Consider the following 12547-nt stretch of genomic DNA (forward strand, 5'->3'; position numbering starts at 1 on the left):
ATATGACGGGTTTGTCACGCCAAAGTGCATTACTTTGCATTTGTCTACATTGAATACCATTTGCCAATCTGAAGACCACTGTACATTATTAAATTGATTACATCTCCTAGCTTCAAAACTTCTTTTGTTCCATTATTAAAATCACCATCGGTGGTCGTAATCTCTTAACAAACGTAATCTATGATATCATAATATCTTATGGTTTGTGTAAACACAAACCCAATAACGACAAACCTACCACTAACAAATGAATCCCATTGGCTGTCAATTGTGGAAGCATATAACGAGCCTTTTTAGATCTATTTTGTGTTGACTGAACAGGTGTTGTCGTGTACAGATCTATAAGGAAGAAACTTCAATGTCTAGTTTCATAACATAGTGGAAGCTTGAAATCTAGCTTTAACAGTGCAACTGGAAATGGAACATTGATTGTAAAGTAGCTGTCAGCAAAGTCAAGAAATTCATCTTGTGTGTATGGCACTGTTGGGTCATTCGAATTCACTCATTCACTGTATTTGCATGTAAGTTGCGCTTTGTACTATCGACTGTGAGGGCGCTGTTCTTCCTGTCTGTGTGTCCAATGGGGGTATTGTGTGTGTGTGTGTGTGTGTGTGTGTGTGTGTGTGTGTGTGCTTGCTCACATGCGCGCATTTATGCAGTTCCGGATAATTATCCCAATCGCAATACATTTTTGTATCATGATTGGGATAAATTACGCGTAAACACTCATGGGCATGGAAAAATATTCGATATGGCGCAATGTGGAAACAATAATGAAAAATGCTTTCTACTCTCAAAGACCTACACTACAAGAAAACCAGGGGTTGGGCATAGCTTGTCCAGGACAATTTTTCAGCAGGAGTTTTAGAAGACTATTTATCTGAATAATTATATCAATTTAAATGAAAATTTGTTTATCACAATCAAAAGTACGTATGCATCATATGTTTTCTTATCCCAAAAATTAGAATAATTATGCTGATCAGAAGAAAATCCCGACTGTGGCGGGGTTAAGGATTTTGAGTTTTGAGTTTTGAAATCTACCTTAATTTCCTGCTGTATATTTAGTGAAATCACTTTTGCCTGAATCATGCATTTTCTAAAATACATATCGTGCAGACCAAAAATGTAATCGTGCAGCACGATTGACGTTTTTGAAAAACTGAGGTAGTCGATGGAATGACTGCACGATTGATAATTTGGTACTATATAAAAGTCCAAATTATCTATCCTGTACACCACAAATGCAATTATCATGCAGCACCGTGCAGCACCATTGACATTTTGGAATTCGCAAAATGTCAATAGTGCAAGGATGACTTTTTTTTTTAAACTGGGATTTCAGCCGAGCGAAAAATGTCTATCGTGCATTGTTTTCAGACGTCTTTTGATTATCAAAATGTCAATTAAGATGCATAATTACATTTGTGGTCTGCAGGATAGACATTTTACATTAGATTCAGAAAATAATCATGCCAAAAATGTGAAATAACTATGTCACAATGTCTTGTCCATAGCTCCCCCACACAAACCACACAACAAATTTGGACCAAAAAAAATATTCAACAATATAATAACACAAACGGATGATGACATATCCAGAAATTCCTAGCTGCATATATCGCCCATATCTCTCCTTACATAAATATACATTAAGAGGCTGTAAGTTACATTCTTGCATATATATTATAACCTAAACCATGGCTATACAATATTGAGTAATCTTGATGTGTAAACCTGCGTTCCCAACCAATTACTGGAACATCTACTTGCAAGGGACATTCAGTGCTTGGTATGGCATAGTGTACTAGTATGTTATCCCCCTCCACCCACCCACCAATAGAGGGTGCTATCAAGTTCCCACTTCCGGCAATTGAAGTACTCAGTGAATTTAACCTTACTGGAAAATAGTTACTGTTACAGCCAGTTACTATTGCTATGAACAAATCGAACAAAGTCGACTGGGAATTATATTCAAAGAATAGAGAAGTACAGCATAGTCAAGGCCTGGAACTGTTGTCTTTCTGGGACAATGACTGGAAAGACGGTGACATTGTTTTAGATGTCGGGTGTGGTACTGGAGAACTGACGTATAAGATAGCAGCACGAAAGAATGTTTCAACAGTTGTTGGTAAGTAGTCTAATAAGTACTAGAAGTTTGGCTACCCTTTCCGTTAGCTAGAAAACCGTAATTACCTCTGACGTTCTAGATTTTTCCTTCAGCTAAGGAATAAGTTCTCAACTCCAACAGACTAGCAAGATACGAATTAAACAAACGCATGTCTGTCTGTCTGTCTGTCTGTCTGTCTCAGACACGAGTTTTATAAAACGCGCACGTAGCAAATGACCCCAATTTCACTGAACGCAGTAAAATGGTACATTGTGAAGTATAACAATGAGGTGACTTGCACTTACAGTATGCAATAGACGGGAAACATAAACAATGAGGCGTACGCAGCCTAACACATCCATGGTGCAATATTACCATAACGAAACATTGTTGAAGGGTCTACAACTACATAATAATTCATGAAATTTCTAATTAGCCCTTACCTAAGCGTTTATTTAGATTTTCATCTTAAAAGATAAAGAAATGGCCAGTAACTATTACGCAGAGACACCATGGAATTGAGAACAACCACATTGTTACAGGTAAGCTAGCTTTCAGGACCATATGTTAGAACCAATCATTTTGTATATACAATATGAATCTGTGAACGTCCAGAACTGGAGGTTTTACGGTTGTTCACATCCCAAACACATGTTAATGTTACAAACGTTCTCCATCCCCAGGAGTTGACGTCGCCCCTAATGCCATCAAGTTTGCGATGGAGAGCAACTTTATTACAAACAAAACTCGATATCTACTGACTGATGTTATTGATATTCAAGACAAGTATCCGGAGTATGACAACTTCTTTACTAAAGCTGTGTCAGTTTGTGTACTTCACTGGATTGACGACAAGGAGAAGGCATTTCGGAACATATATCGTAGTTTGAAACCTGGTGGTGGATTTGCGTGTTTATTTTGTTTGGGCGACAAACGAGTTCTCTCAGAAGGGATCACTGATATATTATTAGAATATCCTAAATGGAAAACATATCTACAGGTAAGATGTTTTACGAAATTCTGTGTCCAAATGCTAATAACCAGGATATTTTGATTAAATTAAACATGTAATTCACCCGCGACGCCGTTACATTTTTAACCAGAGGTCAGAATCTGTCGTTCTATACTGGTTTAAAATTAAACCAAAGGGAAAATCAAAGAAAATCAAAAGCAACAAACCATTTTATAATCGCGAAATATTGGGGTATAAACCATTGGGGAGGGCACTACGACCGGGGAACAAAGTACCTGGGGCAAAACAATTGCTTGTATGTACACGACACATTTGCTATTTGGATTTTCCATTCAAGTTCAACTTGTTTCAACGAAGAATGCTCACAATTTGATATCAACACCAGAAAACCAACTTCAGAAAACAAATGCAATTTAAAATGTTGATTGCTTAACACGAATTTATCGATTAACATTCAAGAAATGAATTATTTAATTAGGATTTCACTTACGCTTGGAATTGATCTTCCTTAGTCACGTACCTATTAGTCTGGTACATAAGGTGAATATTCAGCAAGCTCTGGCGAAATCTGGGGAAAAGTATAATCAATCAAGACAACATCAATCGCACTTTATAATCTACAGATCTTAATGCTGTGTAAAAAAAAGGCTTCAAATTCAAGATCCCAAGAAATTGTACAAATCCTTATGTTTAATTGAACTGGTGTGATTGTTCAAGGTATATGGATGTTATACACACGTTGACTGATCGCCAGGGCAACATCATACATCTGTTTCCTCGAGGGACTGTGGGTACGGTCACCCCAACACAGATTATTTCCCAAGGGCGAAGTCCGAGGGAAATAGCTTGTGTTGAGGTGACTCACTGGCTGTGATGTAGGAGGTTGCACAAGTATGACAGTCAACATCTGTTTTGTAACTTTCTTCTCAAGGACTACAAAGACTCATATACTCCTTTCCAAGGAACTATGGTAGAGTTGAATGAACTTATCACACGATGTGGATTCACTGTACAGGAAAGTTATGTGAAGGAGATGAACCTCAAATTTCACAACAAAGTAAAACATAAAGGTAAAATATGACTAAAAATCTTCAAAACTCTATAACGTAATAACTAGTGTCCTGACAACATTTGGATCATCTAAGATTTTAACTACATGACCATCGGCAACCTAGAATCAATCCACTGTGTTTCAGTTAGCAGGCATAGTGCGGTTGTTCCGACTGATCAAAATCCATATTGTATAAAATGATTAATATGATATGGACTTAGATTTACAGATGAATAGCTATATATAGATTTGTGAAATATGGTATTTACAATTTGTATAGTTTTAAAACGAAATGTTAGATTAGTCAGTGAGTTCAAGAAGATGGTGCTTTTAACGGGTGTATTTTATACACAGTAAGCACTGATGTGGTTCCAGTGATTCCAAATAAAATGCAAAGAAAAGAATATCACACCTTTTTTTTAAAAAAAAAGGAAAATGCAGATCACATGCCGGATAATGTTGGTCTGATAAGTCATATGCACATATGGTCGGCAAAGCTATAAGAACTCTATATAAAGCATACCATTACCAACAAGAAGCATAACATTAACTTAACCAATATATTGTCATTTACACGGTACTGCTTTTGCTTGCTGTTGCGGTAAAGAGAACCGTTAGGACAGTTCGTTTTGTTCAGATTTTCAATACGAATACAATATTTTCACTGTTTCCATCTCCATCAGGTTTCATACAACCACTATTAGGACACTTGGACGTCATTCCTGCCGAACTACATGAGGATTTTATGGAAGATGTATACCAAATATTCCTATCTCAGGCACCTCGGGATGAACAAAATAGGCCATATTTGTACTATCCATTATGTTTTTTGAAACTCGTGAAATAACTCGTATCAGACAGATTCAGTCATATTTAGACCAGATTTAAACTGAATGGCTTCCGTAAGGACAAAGTTTTGAGATTGTCGCTCCTACAGACAATTTATTGTTGGAATACAACAGAACATATGCAATAAGTTATTTTTTCTCATTGATTGCTATTTGCCCATTGCTATTAGTGATCTCTTGGTCAACGACAACATGTAACGTGAAGTTATTATAGAACGTTGTGGCATAGCACTCATCGTAGAAAGAGATTTAAAGGCCAAAAAAAAATTGTTTCTGGTCAGCGCCCATCACTTAAGTACCCTCTTTCCTCGTTATTTTTTTTGCTTGAGTTCCGTAAGCCAATTCAGTCTGCAGACAAAAGGGAAAACACAAAAGTAACTCTCCCTACATTAATTGCCACTTCAATGAAAACAACTGCAGAACTAATCATGAACTAGCCCATGACCTGCCCAACATACACACTTGCTGTAAAGTAATAAATATAAAGAACAGTAATGCAATGATAAGTAGATTGATTAACATTTGTTGAGAATGTAAAAAAAAAAATAATCGCATCGTCGCACCACTTTAGACAACATTTCCTGACGAGAAACTATGTTTTCCTTTTTACATACGTACATACATACATACATACATACATACATACATACATACATAAATACATACATTCATAACCTATATTTTTGGCACAATAAGAAAACGACCAATATTTTTGGCATAATGACAACGCTTCGTGTTGTAATATTACATGGAAAGTAATCTATTCGTTCTCGATCGATTAAATAAAATGGCATCCATCACAATGCTGTACGTACATGTACCATTGTACGTATGTGTGTGACCTTGAAAATGGCAATTGATTTGATTTGTAACGTTCAAACATTGAAGTCGTTCATCTTACATGTAGTTGCAAGTACTATAAATAATATGTACGACCAAATGCTCGAAATATGAGGGACTCAGTGTTTGAGTGCAGACTTGTTCGATATCTTCACTTGCACAACGACTGTTGAGGACATCCTTTAATGTTCATGACGATCTTGTGTACAATGTGCCGAAAATATGCAAATATCTTATTAAAAACTATAAGCTACAATAGTAATATTTTCAGGACAAGTGCGCTTTGGTATTGCAAATGTGTGTACAAAGTTATAATGAATATGAAGCGTGCATTCTTGAGATATAGCCTAATTGCCGAAAATCATTAATTACGTAAATTGCTCATTAATATTCACGGGATTTTTACCAAAACCTAATCAAGTCTTGACATTACCCTACGGAATACGTCTTCAAATTTTCATTTGAATTGAGCAAGCCGTTATGGAGAAAACGATGACACAGACAGGCAGACACACGGACACACAGACACACAGACTTCCACCCATAAATATATTTCTTTCTTACGGAAGAAAACAAAGTGATTAAATTGATATTAGTACATTGAGTTCTGTTACAAGGAACAAATCATTAACTGATAAAGTAGTATGAGGAATAACCTGCTGAAAGAAATAAACAGCTGAGGCCTCACAGGAGGGCAAAGTCTACAATATCACGGTCAGTCAGTGAAAGCATACCAGATACTGGGATGATATGGTGACTGGGTGAGCTGAAAATCTCTAACAGTTTTCATCGCACAGATATTTATAACTGGTAAATACTGATATTAAACATATGTTGAAAACAAAGAATATGGTAATATATAGCTAACTTTTCATTGCACAGATACTAGTACATGGCGTTCTGTTACATGAAATGAATATATAAGTATACTGTAATTTTTCATAATTTTAAATGGTATGCATGCAACTATACTTTGAGAATGTTAGTATTCAGAATTAGAATTTCAATTGTGATCAGGAGAGGGTATAGTTATCATCTTGACATGTTAAAATTATACCAGATATCACTCTTTTAGTTTTAGTCCTTGAATTTCAAAAAATTATAGGAGCCCAAGGGGACCCCCCCCCCCTCCTGTACCTACCCTCACAATGCTCGATTTTAGTCCTTGAATTTCAAAAATCTCCAGGGACGGATCCCTTGGCACCCTCAAACTTAGATTCATCTAATTTCCAATTTTACTAGCTACTTTGGGAATAAGCTGCATTCATTGTTACCTCTTCCTTGTGAATATAAGCTACATCCATCATGTTATGATGAGGAAATTCAATTTCAAAATAAAAAAGTTTGCTTTTGCATGTATGTATGTATGTATGTATGTATGTATGTATGTATGTATGTATGTATGTATGTATGTATGTTCCAACGAAGGTTTCATACACATAGTATTAAGAATGTGTAGTCATGATGAGGGAATGGTTAGAGTGGCCGGTTTGGAATCTGCAGGTTGCAGGTTCGAGCTCCATTGATGTCATTTGTTTCTGAGTGGCTAAAGTCATTGGGCAAGAGTTGAACCATGACTGTGCCTCAGTCAACGCAGCTGCAGTGGACTGTATGCTCCCCAGGGAGTTGAGGAAGTACTAGTATATAACTGGCTGTTGCGCCGCTATAGGTCCGAGCCAGTGGTAATCATTGTAAAGTGTTCATTCAGACTGGTTGGGAAGTGCTACATAAACACCAACATCATAAAAAAAGAAAAAGCATAAGAATAATGGCATGGTCTGATTATACTAGTACGTAATATTGGTATTCTTAGGTAGATTCAAGTTTTATGATACCTCTCTTTCATAATCAGTGCTACGTTTATAATGCGTTGGGAAGTGGGGCCTTGAAAATTCTGTAACAAGTTTAAAGGAGTGAGTCTCAATTGTTCTGCTATTCATTATGGAGAGATTGATATTTGTTATGTACTTTATGTTTCTGACACTGTATTGTACGGACACTACACGTTACAGACACTACACGTTACAGACACAACAAATCACCACATCCCATCATAGTCTAGATCGCACATACTAGAGTATCGTAAATTACAGGTATATATATATATATACCTTCTAGTAGACATAATAGGTAAGGATCACCTACGGTTCTCTAATACACCAAGGAGACTTTGCTATAATTATCTGCAATAGTAGTGCTATTATATATCAACGTTACGGACACTAATCTTTTTGTGTGACATGCGAAGCTGATTTTGAAGGACACCCTAGATGTTTGTCTATACATTTCCTAGCTTCAAAACTTTTGTTCCATTATAAAAATCAACAAATACTTTGGCCGTAATCTCTTGCAAAACGTAGTCTATGTTATCATAATCATATCATGTGGTTTGTGTAAACACAAACCAATAACGACAAGCCTACCAATGACAAATCTGACAGGTAAACAAAGGACTTGTGCTCAAATCCCATTGGATGTCAATTATGGAAGTATATAACAATATCATGCTGGGTTCATTATAGAGCTATATATATTGCCGCTAAAAAATGATTAAATGTAGATAATTAAATCCCATACAATTTGAGTACACACATGTATAACGTTCAAAAAGAGCCCTTTTGGACCTATTTTGTGTTGGCTGAACAGGTGTTGTCGTGTACAGATGAGGGAGAAACTTCAATGTCTAGTTCTATAACGTAGTGGGAGCCAGATATAGTTCTTTTTAACTGTGCTTACTCTTGTTGAAATCTAGTTTTAACAATGCAACTGAAAATAGAACATTCATTGTATAGTAGCCTTCAAAGTCAAGAAAGTCACCCGGTCTGTTTGGTACCGTTGGGTTATTCACTCATCGATCATTGTACGTGTATTTGCATATCAATTGAAGTTTACTGTAGTTTACTGCACAAGAGTTTCGCCTAAATAGTGACTGTTACAGTCGTTTACTATCCAGATGAATAAATCGAACAACGTCGACTGGGCATTCTATTCAAAGAATAGAGAAGTACAGCACAGTAAAGGACTTAAACTGTTGTCATTTTGGGACAATGACTGGAAAGACGGTGATATTATTTTAGATGTCGGGTGTGGTACTGGAGAACTGACATATCAGATAGCAGCACGAAAGAATGTTTCAGCCGTTGTTGGTCAGTAATCTAATATAAACAATTATAAGTTTGGCTACCTTTCTGTATTAGCTAGAAAATCAGTGAAGTTCTTTCCTTAAGCTAAGGATAAATTAACAACTCCAACAGACTTATAAGATATTATTGAAAAAGGCGCTTGTCTGTCAGGTCATGGACACGCGTTCAGCTGAATTATAAATTAGGGCATGTACCAAATGACCCCATTGACATTGAGTGTACCACTTAAAGTAGAGTACTAGCATTCATATCAAGTGTAAAAGTATACATTATACTGTTTAAATTAGTTTATTTACAAACCTAGCAAGAGGCCTTTCTAATGTGATCAATTTATAGTATACCTTCACACTTGATATGGATGCTATAAACGATCGTGGTACATAGAAAAACCCGCTTTACTTTGGTGTTATGGGTTATACCTTGTGAACCGACGTGAACAATCATGTACGTAACAATGGGATGACTTACACTCCATTTTTACCTCCCGTAAGAGAAGGTTATGTTATGCTTTTCTGTGTATGTATGTGTGTCTGTGTCTGTCTGTGGCTGTGTCTGTCTGTCTGTCTGTCTGTCTGTCTGTCTGTCTCTAGACACAATATAAAAAATTACTGCATCGATTCTACTGAAACTTGCTATACATCTTCCAGTGCTAATCACAAGAAGATTTTGGTAAACATCCAATTAACATTAATAAGTCATTTACATAATTGATGATTTTCGGTAATTAGGCTTTAAATTTCGTTTAACTTGGTATCAACCATAACAAATCACACGTGGTTGATGTAATTTTCATTGTGATGTTTAAATGTTCAAATGCTGGAATGCAATACAAGTCTCTGTACTTCCAACATGCTGAGCCAAGTGTTATTCAATCCAATTCATTTGTTACTTTCCCTGTTTATAATGGGTTCCATTCGTTCGTCCACGGTCTGATGTCTGAATTTATATCAGTTATCTTTTTTGATGAGGCTGTAACTAACCAATACCTTTAAATCTTTATGCTTAATTAACAATTTACTCTATACCTTTAAAGTTTTGCATATATAGACTTGAAGTATTTATGTAAACAAGGAACATACTTTCTGCGAATTACAGGACCATATTTTAGACACCAATTAACGACTGTTTGCTATGTTCCCGAACTTAGAAGACTTCTCTTTTTCCATTTTGTATTTACAACATAAATCTGTAAACGTCCACAACTAGAGGTTTTATTGTTGTACACATTTTCCCCAACACATGTTATCATCTACAGGAGTTGACGTCGCCCCAAATGCCATCAAGTTTGCGATGGAGAACAGCTTCATTACAAACAAAACTCGGTATCTACTGACTGATGTTAATGATATTCAAAACAAGTATCCAGAGTTTGAAAACTTCTTCACTAAAGCTGTGTCCGTTTGTGTACTTCACTGGATTGAAGACAAGGAGACGGCATTTCGGAACATATATCGTAGTTTGAAACCTGGTGGTGGATTTGTATGTTTATTTTGTGTGAGCCACAAACGAGCTCTCTTAGAAGTATTCTCTCATATATTATTAGAGCATCCAAAGTGGAAAACGTATCTACAGGTAAGAGTGTTACAAACCTTTTTGTCCGAATCTTAACCAGGATATCCTGATTCAATTAAACGTTAATGACCTAAAATATGACATTTTCTAACCAGAGATCAACAGCATATACCGAGTTACAGATACAGATATTTGTAATTCACACAAGTTTTTTTCTTTCTTCTCAAGGACTACAAAGACACATATTATCCTTTTCGGGGAACTCTAGCAAAGTTGACTGAACTTATCACACGAAGTGGATTCAGTGTACAGGAAATGTATGTGAAGGATGCGTATACCAAATTTGAAACCAAAGAAAATTGTAAAGGTGAAAATATGACAAAATAAGACAGAAGTATTACATAATAATAACAGCCATGTCATTTTGGATTATGAAGGGCTTATTGCATTGCCATGCAATAGCAGACCCTGCAACCAGTCCACTGTATGCCTACCTATCCCTGTTGTTATAACTGACTGTTGCCAAGGGCGTGGTCATGGTTGCTAGGGCCAATTACATAAATATGACACACTCACAATTCGCAGACTAACAGTAACACTTTCAGAATCAACCAAATTTCATCCCCAGTAGTTTGAGGTACCGTACCAAAATCACTTGCATCATCTACAAAACAGACAGACAAACAGACAGACAGACAGACAGGCATTTTACCTTGAACCAACCTGTAGTTAAATGTTAAAGTTGGGTAGACAATGTTTCCAAGCAACCTCAAGGAGAGATTAATTCCAGTGCCATTCACACACTCTTGTTACATTATGTTAAGTACCATATACAAATTTTAAGGGTTTAATGACATCAATAAGATAATAATTACTATACACTCCTATGTCTAAATATTCCTACAGGCATTTCACCAAAACCATCATGGGTTTTTTAGCCCTAATTTGCATATTGCTAATGTGATCATCATGTAATTAATATCACTTGATCTGTACATCCCCAGAAACATCTCTGTGCAATTCCACTGAGCCAAATCAGCTAAGAACTGGAATTACAGACAAAAACACATTTTAATTCTAATTTGCATATTACGTATGGGATCATCGTGTTATGAATAATTCTTAAACTAAACACCCCAATAACATTCCCACCAAATTTCGGGTCAATCTGACCCATAGTTTGGCTGTTTAAGTTTTTTAACCAAAAATCACAATTGTTGACCCAAATCACGTACCTGTGAAGCGATCATTTTCATTTGAACAATTTCCCAACTAGTAATTACCACATCAAATATCAAGGCAATAGGTCTGGCGGTTTTTGAGTTTAAGTCACACACACATACACACACTGTGCATGCCTATAGCGCTACTGAACCTTATCAGTTCAGTTGTGCTAAAAATAGCAAGAAAATTTGGTGTGATAATTCACATGCAAGTGTATGAAAGCCTAATACAAAGCAATTACTCACACAAAAATACAACGTTTGTCCATATGTAATTACATAGCACTGCTTTTGTTTGCTGTTGTAGTCAAAAGAATAGCTGAGAGAGTTCGTTTTGTCCAGATTTCTGCAATATTAGTACCATTTCTATCTCCTCCAGGTTTCATACAACCACTACTAGGAAACTATGATGTCATTCCTGCTGAACTACGTGCAGATTTTATGGAAGATATATACAAAATATTCCTATCAAATGCATCAAGAGATAAGGAAAATATACCATATTGGTATAGTCCACACTGTTATATGAAACTTCTGAAATAACTCGTATTAGACACATTGTTTCTGTAATTACTAGATATTATTCACCAATATTTTTCTTTGTTCAGCCAAGGAAAATGTGAGTGTCAGCGACTGTAGTGACAACCCTTAAGGTCATGAGTATTTTCCAGCTCAATGAAGAAAAATATTGGGAAATAATATTATACTGTCGCCTGTAATTCTTAATAAATCAGGGAAAGTAATGACAATTTGGAGTGTTTTGACTCATATTTTGAAAACAGCAAAACCAATGATGTAGACATGCATTGTCATGATGTAGAACGACCAGAGTATATATTCCATATTT

The 12547-nt window shown here is 36.0% G+C and overlaps 2 protein-coding genes across 2 annotated transcripts; both read left to right on the top strand.

Annotated features, from left to right (window-relative positions):
* Positions 1-1938: 1938 nt before the first annotated feature.
* LOC144434239 (juvenile hormone acid O-methyltransferase-like) lies at positions 1939-4981 on the top strand. The gene is made up of 4 exons (XM_078122693.1): positions 1939-2131; positions 2794-3110; positions 4015-4153; positions 4818-4981. The coding sequence occupies exons 1-4, from the start codon at positions 1939-1941 to the stop codon at positions 4979-4981; spliced, it is 813 nt and encodes a 270-aa protein (XP_077978819.1).
* A 3794-nt stretch (positions 4982-8775) lies between these two features.
* LOC144434240 (juvenile hormone acid O-methyltransferase-like) lies at positions 8776-12243 on the top strand. The gene is made up of 4 exons (XM_078122694.1): positions 8776-8968; positions 10221-10537; positions 10706-10838; positions 12080-12243. Exons 1-4 carry the CDS (start codon positions 8776-8778, stop codon positions 12241-12243), a joined length of 807 nt encoding a protein of 268 aa, XP_077978820.1.
* The last annotated feature ends 304 nt before the right edge of the window (positions 12244-12547 follow it).

This window comes from Glandiceps talaboti, chromosome 4 (genome assembly GCF_964340395.1).
Source record: "Glandiceps talaboti chromosome 4, keGlaTala1.1, whole genome shotgun sequence".
Classification (NCBI taxonomy): Eukaryota; Metazoa; Hemichordata; class Enteropneusta; family Spengelidae; genus Glandiceps; species Glandiceps talaboti.

Bases quoted from the DNA above. Each gene is read 5' to 3' on its own strand.
- LOC144434239 (XM_078122693.1), top strand. From the start codon at position 1,939: ATGAACAAATCGAACAAAGTCGACTGGGAATTATATTCAAAGAATAGA. The intron at 3,111-4,014 runs GTAAGATGTTTT...TTTCTTCTCAAG, and splicing joins AATGGAAAACATATCTACAG to GACTACAAAGACTCATATAC. The intron at 4,154-4,817 runs GTAAAATATGAC...CATCTCCATCAG, and splicing joins CAACAAAGTAAAACATAAAG to GTTTCATACAACCACTATTA.
- LOC144434240 (XM_078122694.1), top strand. From the start codon at position 8,776: ATGAATAAATCGAACAACGTCGACTGGGCATTCTATTCAAAGAATAGA. The intron at 10,538-10,705 runs GTAAGAGTGTTA...TTTCTTCTCAAG, and splicing joins AGTGGAAAACGTATCTACAG to GACTACAAAGACACATATTA. The intron at 10,839-12,079 runs GTAAAGGTGAAA...TATCTCCTCCAG, and splicing joins ATTTGAAACCAAAGAAAATT to GTTTCATACAACCACTACTA.